A 13053-nucleotide genomic window follows, 5' to 3' on the forward strand; every position below is an offset into this window, starting at 1 on the left:
GATTAAAATTATTTAATTTTTCATAGATGTGAAGGTGATAACGTAATGTTGTGATGTTTATTTATTTATTCATTTTGGTTCTTGTCCATGGCTCATAACTCCCTCCCGTAAGTGGACCATAAAAAAATCTAATCTTCCTCTTCCTTTCTATTTGGAACTGGCCAAAAATAAAATTTCTGACCCATCCTTGTCTGATAGTGGGTCATAAGACCTCCCTCATTCTAGAAGGGTTGTATCCCACACCCATGAGGAAAGAATGTTGCTCAGAGAGGCCAACAAGAATCTGAATAGACAGGACTTGTCAAATTTCCCTGCCCAGACAATTAGCAATCGCATCTGTGCAATGAAGTTTCCTTAATCCAAAGGACAAGGCTCATAGCACAGTGAGCAAACGGAAGTTCCTGTAGAGTGGGACACCCAGAATGAAATGGAAACTTCATACCCCTTCTCCTGTACCTTGCCCTTTGCATCTCTTCATCTGTGTCCTTTGAAATGTACTTTATATTAAACTGTTAAACATGTAAGTATTTTCTTCAGTTCTGTGAGCTGCTTGAACAAATTATTCAAACCAAAGAAAGGAACTGTGGAAACTCGAATTTGTACTCTGTCGATCAGAAGCATAGGTAAAACAATCCAGGGCTTATGACTGGCATCTGAAGGGTGTATGGAGGGATGTGTTGGGGACTGAGTCTTCAACCTCTAAGATCTGACACTATCTCCAGGTACAGTTAAAACTGAATTGAATTAGAGGAGACCCAGAACTGCTTGCTTGCAGTTGGGGAGAAATCTCTACACCTTACAGAGTCACAGAAGTTCCTTGTGTTGACTGTGGTTTGACAGCAGAGGAAAAGAGACACCGTTTTTCTAATAATCAAAGACAATGTCATCATGTAATTTTTATACATACAAAATATTATCAAATATATTAACTTATTTTGATATATATTTTGGCTTTTCAAATAATATTAAGGTAGAGAGACCCGCAGGAAACTAACATTTTCTGAGCATCTAAAAGCATTCTTCTAGGTACTTTCACAAATGTTACTCATTTGTAAAAAGCACTAAGTGAAGCTTCACACCATTTATGATCTCTCAACCACAGCAACTGAATAGCAGCATACAGGAATATTATAGAAACCAGTCTAAGCTAAAACCCACCTCACCTTTAAGAAAGGGCAAAAGGAAGGAAAGCGGGGAGGGAAGAATACAAAACCATATCAAGGTTTTAAAAACAAATGTCACACGCTTGACACACAGATATCCATGCCATCAACTTCAATTGGAGTTTCATATTTAAGAAAAGGCATTGATAAGCAGAGGGCTCATAAGTACTATAAGAAACATATTACAATGCCACAAACAGGGCAGATATTCAATAAAATAATTTTAACTTTTGTGTTATCTTTGTTATTGTTAATGTCTTAACCTAGTACTAGTAAAATTCAGTCAATAGGTAGAATAGCCATCAACCTGTAACACTTTTGAGATCCTTTCCAATTTTAGTGTTCTCTGAAGTCCTCCATAATTTCTTGTCTAACATTTAGCATAAGCTATAAACTTATTTGTTCATCATCCTTCTATATCTATGGGCTGACTCTCAAATGTATGGGCCTGTGTGGCTTTTATCTTCACAGCCTTAATAACATTTAACACAATATTTGTTATAAATCTGATCTTTTGTAAGCTTATGTCCTATCAACTATGTTCTGGTAAAAGGATTACATGCTTTTGTTTAAAACTTTCTTGACTCCTCATTACCTACCAAGTAGCAATCAACTCTTTTGTATGAAATTTGAAGTTCTACATTTGGGCACTATACTTAGACTCCCATCCTCCACCAACCTTCCAGCCACCCTACCACACAGCATTTCCTGAACTGACTGTACATTTTTGTGCCTCTACACATTTGCTGGTCTGGTTCTCTCTGCAGTCCAAGAAGACATACTCCCATCTACTCTGCATAACCCACCTCAACAAACTCTACTCTGAAGCTTTCCCAGAACCCACCACACTCCTGCCACAGCCATCACCCCAATTCCCTCAGAGGATACATCCCTTTTTCCATTTGGCAACTGCTTTTATGAAAGCATTTTTCACAGATATTATTATTTGCTGCCTTCTCCTCTGTGAAACTTTCTCAGATTCCCATATGCCGAGTTAGGCACTCCATTTATTGCCCAGCTCAGTTCCTGGCAGGTACTCTACTCCAGCATATAACCAGAACCCAAAGTCATCTTTGGGTCTCCAGGAACTGAGGATGCTGCTTGGGGAAGAGGCAGGCTCGAAACCAAGGGGAACAACAGGCCCTTCAAACACTGAGCCATTGACTCATGTTAACCCCAGAAAACTTATTTACATAGCAGTAGCTGCTGCTACAAGAAACACTCTGTTAACATTCAGTGAGATCAGCCCTAATCCAGCTGTTCCTCATCACCTCCACTAAGTGATAGACAAATGCACATTTCCAATTAGACACTTCTTTAGGAACAATAGAATGTGAAAATAACAGCTCTATGTATTCTTAAAAATCAATCACACAATAAATTTAATATATATAATATTTTAAACAAGAAGAACATAATCCAGATTATGCAACACATTAAAAATTAACTGTATTCTAATTTATCAATCTTATCATAAGAAAATGTGCATCTGTAAACATACATGCTATAATATAATTTTTTAAAAATCTGTATTCATGTTTTAACTGTTAGGTGGCATAAGTTAGAAACTGCAAAATGAAGAGACTAAGATATAAAGGTCTACTGCAAATATAGAAAAATATATGGGAAGGTTTATGGAGTACAATCAATTCCGCAAATACTTGCTGAAGTACCAGGAAATACACAAGACAGAAAGTGGTACCATATAATGTCACTGTTCTCAGGAAACTTACCATCTGCAACAAAACTTTATACTAAAAAGCAACTAGCAAAAGTAAGTAAGGATATTAATGAACTTGTTATGAAAAGAAAATGTTAAGCAACCACGAGTAATAGGTGGTCCTGTTTTCTACAAAAACAATTATCTTGAACAGATTTAAATACGGCTTCTACTGCCTATATGGAGGTAAAAAATTTTTTTAACAAAAGGTGTCTCAGGCTATGAACATTTTGAGATCCACACACTTAAAAAACATGTTACTACCTTTAACACTAAAATAATCTTAATTTCATAGCATGTCAATGCTACACAAAATATATGTAATACTTAGAGTTACACTTTACATATTTAATACTGTTTTAAAAAGTTTATTATTTTCTCAAAGGAAAACACCTATATTAACAGGATATAATATAAATATTGGCCATTATATTAAAAATAAAATTCACTGGTGAAAAGGTAACATAATATTTCTGTTGGCTGAAAGTACAGCTTCTTCCCTAAGTCAGAAACTTCCTAAATCCTATGTTGTAATGTAATAAAACCCTGAGTAACTGATGGAAGAATACAGACACATCTAGGCATGCATCTCTTATTCATCTTTTATCTTATGAACAAGATGTCTTCATGACCCAATTTCACATAGCTGGTTCTACTATATTTGCATTTTTGCCTAAAAGCTACCTAAATAATTTTAGAAGGTAAGCAGATATTAACTAATACTTGGCCTTCTAAGAGGCAAGACCTCCAATTAATCTCTGTAAACAATCTACTAAGATTATTTGTTATTGAAAATTACTTATTTTACATGCTGCTGAAGGCATCTTTACCTGCAGATAGCTGGAAAACATTCTTGAAGACCTTTCTTTTTAACTAAAGATCCTTCCAGGCAGTACATAATGATGTCCATAACCTTTGGAGGAAAAGGAATGAATGAAAAATTAATTTTAAATGCTTAATTTTCAAAAAGTTAAATGATTACATTAGGCTTCATTTGCCCATGAAAATTCTAGATAGTTTGATTTTAATAGTTAAAACAAAACCAAAAGTAGTTATTTTTAAACATTTGTATACTACAGGCTATCCTTTGTCTTACTTGTGATAAAAATTTAATGACAGTGAAGTAAACAGAATAGACTTGTTAACTTTGAATCTACTCATGTTTATGTAAAAGACATATAGCTTTCATTCAAGCACATTATACAACTTGTTTTAATAATGTCAAGGAGAATTTCTATAACCTTTAAAAAATACTCTAATACAGACCAATTCAATGTGAATGGGAAAAGGACATGGCACTCATTTTGGTTTTTGAGGAAATTTAATTAAAGCCTCTAGAAATGTCACAAAAGTTAATTCATTTTAGTTATCTCTTTCTTGCTTGCTTTCACTCTCTTACCTTCTTTCCCTTCTTTTCTCTCTTTATCTTAGAGATTCTGGAAACTAAGGTACCAATTTATATTAATACCCTGGAATATTTAATTTAGGATATTGACATATCATTAAACAAGACAGTTCTTACCTCCACAAGAAGATCCACAACATCTGTAGGCATCTTTTCGATGAGAATTTCAATGACTCTCAGGATTTCCCCTTTAGCTCGTGCAAGGGTTGTAGTGTGCATATTCTGCTGTGATTGGGTATTTGCTGCAAGAGCTGTATGTCTGTGTACCTATAAAAATATTTCCATGCTGTAGATATAACTGCCACTTAATATAATTTTACATTTTTGAGTTATTTTTCACTTACTAATTCTACAGAAAAAAAATGAGCACAAAAGCAAATCATGGGGTGGTTCAGGAAATACTTTGGATCACCCCCCCAAAATCAGATAACAACTCAATAAATATTGTCTAAAAATTCAATATATTCTTGGGTATTATTTGAGATCTTAATATAATATTACCATGACATTTAAGAAAAGAAACATATTGAAGATTGAAGATTTATGGATTCAGTATATTTGGTACTGAAGTATATAGTGTGGTTAGGAAACACCCAGAAGGAGATATGATCCTTGATCTCAAGAATTAATGGTAAATAATATTTATATAACATTGTGTTCCAGAGACTATTTTAAGCGCTTTATCATCAAATTAGGAAATCAAAATGAACAAAGCAAATAACAAATCCAAGTGTGATTTTTCCCATACAAATTGTAAGTTTTCCAGTTCAGAGGAGACAGAATATTAACAGGTCCTGGACTAGCCATGGAGCAGTGGACACAGGGAAAGGATAGGAAACAGTGGCAACAATGAGAAATATGTTAGTATTTTACTTGAATAATTTATGATTAAAAAGTAAATTGGAAAACTTGGTTTTAAAAGATAATACAGGCTGTTACATCAAAATATTTTAAAATACCTTTCTAACCAAAAGCTAAAGGAGAGAGAATCCAAAGCATGGGTGTTCTAACAGTTCAATTAACAAGACTCATAAGTAAATGGTACAAATTAAGTTTGAAATCACAATTAATATAAGAACCTGTTAGATTAATATGACCCTTATTCAGTATAGTCAATATAACTACCTTTGTGTACTCCATGAATGGGAAAAATTGGTAAAGAATTTTCAACACTTATAAAACTGTTTATTTGGGCTGGGGTTATAGCTCAGTGGTAGAGTGCTTGCCTAGCATGTGTGAGGCACTGGGTTCAATTCTTAGCATCATATATAAATAAATATAAAAATAAAATAAAGGTCCACTAACAACTAAAAAAATTTTTAAACTGTTTATTTATATATACATACATTATAATATTTTGTTCCAAATATATATGTATGTATAATTTAAATGTAGTGGAACCTTACATAAGACCATACACTTTTAGAAAGATATACATCTAGTCCTAAATTTATTTTTGATGTAAATCTACAGTTCCACTGCCTCATAATCAACTATACAAATTGCTATTAGAACCTTCTTTCCTCCCTTCTAGCTACCTTTACATCAGAAATACTTACAGCATGCCTATTAAGGATGGCTGTGGGGCAGACACAGGCCCAATAGGTTTCAGGTTATCAGAATAGACTCAGAAGTATTTATTCCATAATTTAAAAATTCATCATAGCTACAGGAAAAACAACTCAGACACAGCCCATGCCCTATGGACACCCCGTCTGCACATTATTCATGTGGAAATGGAACAAACCTTTAAAAAAAAATTTAGGGTCTTATCATCCTTTCTCTTTTCTCCCCATCACCAAGACCTATAAGAAAGATCCTATAATTGGTTCATTGTTCTTTACTAGTTTTTCAGTTAGATGTGGGCAATTAGTTAGAACACTAAGAATGTGGGAATCAATTGGCATTCAAGTCTTTATCTGTGACATGTAATAGGAAAAACAATTAGCACGTTTATGACTTACATTTTTTGTTTACAGTTGGAGAACCAGTGCTAAATAAGAAGTTTACTTTGATTACAAGTAGGTACTTACACTTGAAAAATGTGAATACCTTTAATAGGCTTTAATTTGCATACCCCTGCTATATTTCAGATTGAAAAACTATTGTCAAATATTTGCAAGTGAATTAGCTTTGAGAACAGAAGTGAATACCACAGCACAAGTAATGAATGCACAGCTGTGGAATTCAGAGTGCATGCACAAACACGAATATATTCATGTCAGTACTAAATCATTAACTTGCTTTGTTTTAGAACAAGTTGGAAGGATCATTTGTGGGTATGAACCCTCAGTTTACAGTGTCAAATAATTCTTTTAAATGGGAAACTGCAGCACACTGTGGAGTCCCCTCACCTCTTTGGCTATAGTGGTGATGAAGGCGGGTGGTCTGGCAGTGGCAATGAGAGAGAGGGCATGCCTTGCGGAGCGGGCGGAGTCAGCTGCAGGGCTCAGAGGCAGCCCCATTGTGATGCTAAACAGGGATCAGAAAAAAGGAAAAAAGAAAAGAAGCATTAGAAATATAGAGTGAAAAGATTAGACACAGCTTATAATGTCAGTTCAAGGTCAATGGGAGCACTCAAACAGTTAGAATATAATGGACTTGCAACAATGAGCAGTGATTAGGAGTCAGGGTGTTCTGGCATCAAATACAAAATCGAATAATTAACCGTGAAGATTGAAAACAGTATGCGCATCTGTCCAAAGTGTTAAAAATGCCTTGTTAACAAATTATCAAGAACTAGTACTGAATACATATCACAAAGCTCAGAAAAAACGCAAGAATGAATATCATGCTGGGTATTTTCAAATTTTGGCCTAAAAAAATTAAAGGTAATAATTTATTTATAAGTTCACCTTAAAAGACTATTTTAGGCTGTGTGTGTGTGTGTGTGTGTGTGTGTGTGTGTGTGTGACAGGAAGCAGAATTCATTCTTATTTATTTATTTAGTTAGTTTTTTTTTTTTTTGGTTGCTCATGACAATACAATGATCTTGACATATCATACATTTGATTCAAATGGGGTATGAATTCTTAATTTTCCACGCGTACAGGTTGCAGGATCACATTGGTTATACGGCCACGTATATACATACAGCAATACTAGAATTCATTCTTAATCTAGAAAATTATCAGAAGAACTGAGAATGACAAAATTGCTTTTAGTTTGTATTTTATTCTTAGTTTGAAATAGCCTCAGTACTACTATTTACCCCACACTTAGTACTTTTAGAACTAGTCTACTAATTGGCATGCTCTACTGACAGTTTATTTAGTATTGATATAAAATTAAATTAACTAATACTGGTTCTCCTTATATAAAGAACAGGTGACAGGACATATAAAACTATGTACTCAATGAAATAAACCCTTCCAAACTGAGAGTACAAAGGTCCTGGTGGATAGGGTGCTATATTCATTTCCCACCTGACACATAATAATGATAGTCTTACTTCCAATTGTACTTTATATTACATATAAACCACTGTGAAAAGTATTAAGACCTTAAATTAAAATGTGGCATGTGATCTGCATATTAACTTCGTACAAATAGTTTTGTTAAAATGGAGCCTGTTATAGTTTTCTAATTAAGTAGTTTTCATATTTAAATATTCATATGAAGATACATTAAGATTTATCCTACTCCAATTATATATGTCTTTGTGGTTCATGTGTAAATTGGATTATGTTTACTAAAAATTCTCAGAAATTTCACAGGTATCCTTGTATTTGAACTTTTAGTTGTAAATAAAGATGACATAGGCATTCTTGTCACCATTAAAGGAGCTAAATTGATCCTGAAAAATTCTGCTTACAATTTTTTTGTAACTTTTATACAGCTTAAATCTTTGATAATATATAACTGTCTTTCATCTTTTTTCCAAAATGAGGATAAATGCAAAGCAGGAACTCAGAGGGGAGTATTTCTTTGATGTTTACAAATACATCACATTTACAAATGTGAGCTAAGAAAACACACACACACACACACACACACACACACACACACACACACTGAATAACAAACAAATGGGATATAGTTTCTCCCTCAAAAGCTTGTGCCCTTGGGTCCCAGCAGCAGCTGGAAAGAAGTGTTCAGCAGGATGAGCAGTTATCTAGTTCCCTTTTTGGATTAAACTTCACTATTGAAAATTCAGAAAAGGAAATGTGCACTATGTGAGTAGTGCTTGGGCTGAATTGCTTAATAATTATTGTAAAATTTAGATTATATACCATATTTTAGGTTGTTTTTAAAAACAAAATAACTAAACTTTTTAGTTATCCTATGATGTTTCCTTTCTTTAATCAATTTGGGTGAATATGGGTTGATTACATTGAAAGGCTGGGACAAACCAATTTTTATTTCAGTTGAATAACTCTGAACAAATCCAAATAAAATTTTTCAAGATTAAGAAAATCACAGAATGTTGGAGTTGGACCCAGGGTCTAGGATTGAAACCAGTCTTCCTTGTGCTATTTCATGTTCTTTTGTAGTTGTCCTACAATATCTCTAGGAGGTAGCTGATAAAGTCATTTCACAAATGAAGAATCAGGTCCACATAAGTTAAATTTGAAACCAAGGCAGCAGTACACTGTGTTCCCCACCTATCTATTATTTTGTATTCCCTTTCCAAAATATAAAATGGAAAATTCCAAAAGTAATTAAAGAGTTTTAAATTGCATGACATTCTGAATAGCATGATGAAATTTCATACTTTCCTGTTAAATCTTGCCCATGGTGCAAATTATCCCTCTCTCCTGAGCATCCATGCAATATATGCTACCTACCCACTGGTAGTCATGTTGGTTATCAGAGGGTCGTCATATAGCAGTGCTTATGTTCAGATAACCCTTTCATATTAGGTGAATTCTATGTCACAGTACCTACATCATTCACCTCACTTCATCTTTTCACATAGGCACTGAATTGGCTCACATTATAAGAAGAGTACAGTTCAAAAAGACATTTTGAGAGACCACATTCACATAACTTTTATTTTAGTATACTATTATAATTCTTCTATTTTATTATCAGTTATTGCTTTTAATCTCACTGTGCCTAATTTATAATTTATCACAGGTATGTATATATTAAAAAAACAGCATGTACAGGGTTTGGTACCACCCTTTAGGCATTCACTAGGGGACTTGGAACATATCCCTTGCAGATAAGGGGGAATTAATGTAATGTCTTTGAGCATAGCTGACCTTTGGAGGGGCCTGATGATACTATGGTTGATTGGATTGATGAATTGGTAACATGACTGAACTCAGCAGCTTTAGATGAATGGTTAAATTACATCCCTGAGAGGAGTCTAGTGATATGTTAATACTTGGACGTCAGCTGTTTTGTTCAATATCAACAGTGGTTTGAATGAAGATACAGGATATACTCTTATCAACTGGCATGGACATAAAGTTGTAATGGAGAACAATCATATTAAGTAACTGAACTGGGATACAAAAAGTCCTCAAAAAGATCAACTTTAGTTGAATAATAAATCTTATGTGAGGATAAATACACACTATTCTGAGCTTGTGAACTGCTGAGCATTGTAACTAAACATAAATATGTCTGTTCGTGATATGGCTGCCAACAGGGTTAGTTTATATGGAGGGATGTAATTCTGGGGAATGGGTTATTCCTGCTGTATACTTCATAGCCTGTCTATCCTCCTCTAGCTCCCTAGGTGCTAAGAGAAAGGGGTGGCTTCTGAAAGATAAGAGCTACAGAATACCTGTGGAGTCCAGAGAAGTCCCCAAGCTGTATAGCTAGAAACCAGAGTTTTAGGCACTTAAAAGAGAATCCTAGCACACTTACCACCCATTACTAAGTCCTCACTTCCACTGTTTCTCTGTTCTCTGCATGGAGGACAAATGTTTAGTGGAAAGGGGAGACACGGAGAGAGGGAAGAAGGGGCAGAGACAGTAAGCAAAGGAGAGCCTATATCATATAAACACAGATGCTTCTTCTGAGCAAAGAGGTCCCACACACAGAGGGAAAGAAAAATGAGTCAACCAACAATAGGTCACTGGCTTCAATTTAAAGGCCTAGCCACATACTGCCTTCTCCTATCCTCCTATCTCCTATCCTCCTGAAAAAGACCTTTGAATTGGGGGAATCAGTATTCTCCTTATATCAAAAACAAAACAAAACAAAACAAAACGTGGCAAAGTTCACCATGGAGTGGCAGGATCTGGATGATAAGCTGTAGGGCAAGGTAGAAGGAAGGGAACCAAAGTCATGTAGACACTTCCTTGTCAGCACCTGGCCACCTGAGCACAGGATCACAGAATGTGAACAGATCTACTGCAATGATGTCAGGGTTCTGCAGTCACCTTGAGGGCACCCTCAGTGCAAAGTGGGAGGGCTGTGAGTGTGAGAGCGGATAGGCTGCCAAGGCCCAGGGGAGGAAGAGAAAGATGACTCTCTCCCCTACTCAACAGAGCATCAACTTTATTTAATGGTTACCCTGCTTTAAAAATCTCCAGTTGCTTCCCATCCGTCTAAGAAAAATCTTAACTCCTTGGCTTGAATTTTGAAAAACCCTAAACTCCCAGGCCCTTCAAAATCTAGTTTCACTAATTTTCAACTCAGTCTTCTCAACATCAGGCTACTGTATTTCAAAGTTGTTCCTGAAAATTCTGTTCTTTTACTTACTCCAGGATTTTGCTAACACTGCTCCTCTGCCCGCTCCTACTGGCACACTCTTCTCCCTCCCCTTTGATCAATTCCTGTCTTCCCCACATGGTATTCCGCAATTGCTTCAGCATTCTGTGACCTTCTATTGAAACAAACAACAACAAAGCCCATTCATTAGGGGCCCTTAATACACAGAATCCCATTCTGCCAGGCCTTAGAAATTAGTTTTGTTCTATGAACTCTGTGCAGATTGTGAGCATGCCTTCTAATCCTGTGTATCCCCCCAAAGTGCCTAGTACAGCCCTTGGACACAGCGGAAGCTCAATAGTTATGCACTAAATGACACCAGCTGGCAAATTCAGCAGGAGAAAAGGAAATCGCTTAAGCCAGTTATTGGACTGGATTGACCAGGCAATGAAGTCAAAGTAATTGATCTGGTGGTCCCAACAGACAAAGTCTAATTCTACACGTAGTCATCTTTGAAGTCAAGTCTGCACTGTGTGTGTGCTCTATTTTAATGTGGGATTCTACCTGAGTGAAGAACGGTCAGAGGATGAGAGGCTGGAAAGGGAAGGGGCTTTCTGTCTGGTTCTGGAATCTACGTGAACAGGGAGCACACACTTTGTTTCTGATCCTGCTTATGTGGCTGTTACACAGATCATTTGTTTTGTAGCCTTATGGGATGGGCCTTTAGTTTCAGTCTTTATTCTTAAAAAATTGGACATGACAGACTATATTTTGCTCAGCATTTCAGTGTACACATCCAATATGAAATATCAGAGATGATAGATATTATAAATAAAAAACATGAATAGAAAAGGAGTCCACTCAAGCTGTGCTCACTCTTTCACCTGACTGCTCATTAATCCTGTTCTGGGGCTCATTCCATCATGGTAAAAGTATTTTGAAAGTCACATGTAAGAACACTTCAGTCAAATGTCACCATATAAAATTGTAAGACTTCACCATTTGTCAAAGAAAGGAATAATATAAGGGAATATTCAGAGGGAAGAACACTTAAACATTCATCAAATAGCCTGCAAATCTTGGTCAGTCACAAAAGGGCACTGAAAACACTCCCCACCAAAAACAAAGAAGATCAAAATGCATACTTAATATTACAGCAGTTCAGATTTTCATCCTTCCTGATAAAGTAAGTGTTAGTATTTGCCCTCAACTTAATATGGAATCTTCAATTCTTTTTTTTAAATTTTATTTATTTATTTTTTAGTCATACATGACAGTAGAATGCATTTTGATATATAATACTTACATGGAATGTACATACATCAATCATATTGTCTATTCTATTCTGCTGCCCTTCCTATCCTCCCTACTCCTCCCCTCCTCTCCCATCCTTTCTCTCTATCCAATCTAATGTGACACACTTTTTTTTCCTTTTTCTCATTACAACATCATATATGTATTCTGTACAACAATGAGGTTCTCCTTCCATCTTCTGTGCAACTCCCCTTCTCCCTCTTTTTCCCTCCCACCTCTCTTCCCTATTTAGTGGTAGTCTGGAATCTTCAATTCTTCATTCAATATGGACCTTAATATCATAACTCATAGGTAGCATTCATTTCTTAAACCCAAAGATAGAAATTCTTTCTCTTCCAAATGCCCATCTTTTAAAACTAAAATAAAATATTAAAAAAGAACTATATTCTAAATTCTGTATTTATTCACAGTGCATGAAAGCTATGCTAACATGATTAACTTAAATGGCTTCCTCAGATTATAAGTAAATCTCATCGCAACAAGAATAGTCTATATGTCAAATTCCAAAGCATGCTAGCACTTGTAAGATGTGTTGCTTTTCCCACTTCCCACCCTTCCAATTTAAAAAAATATGGCTATACTCCTGTTAAATAGAGAATTCTTTCCTCCAACTCTATATTGTTCAAAAGGAATCTTTCTAGTTTATGGCACTTATCTATATACTAAAGCATGTGTGATTTCCAGCAACAGTGTCTCTCCCTTAACATCTCGTAAGCCATGATGATCCCCTAAAAGCAATAGGCTCTCTGTCATTCACCAATGTCCTTCAGTTGTGATAGTATACAATGAGAAACCAGCCCCTTAAGCACCTGGACCAGCACTGTTCCACTTTCCTCACACAC

The 13053-nt window shown here is 35.5% G+C and overlaps 1 protein-coding gene across 2 annotated transcripts in view; it reads right to left on the minus strand.

Moving 5' to 3' along the window:
- Positions 1-13053, minus strand: part of Wdr7 (WD repeat domain 7) — a 326007-nt gene that overhangs the window by 76805 nt on the left and 236149 nt on the right. For both annotated transcript variants that reach the window (XM_027949032.2, XM_071602717.1), the window contains 3 exons: positions 6643-6760; positions 4406-4555; positions 3714-3796 (listed from right to left, as the gene is read on the minus strand). In XM_027949032.2, coding sequence (XP_027804833.2) covers positions 3714-3796; positions 4406-4555; positions 6643-6760 — 351 coding nt within the window. The remainder of the gene's footprint in view (positions 1-3713; positions 3797-4405; positions 4556-6642; positions 6761-13053) is intronic.

This window comes from Marmota flaviventris, chromosome 16 (assembly GCF_047511675.1).
Source record: "Marmota flaviventris isolate mMarFla1 chromosome 16, mMarFla1.hap1, whole genome shotgun sequence".
NCBI classification, from domain to species: Eukaryota; Metazoa; Chordata; class Mammalia; order Rodentia; family Sciuridae; genus Marmota; species Marmota flaviventris.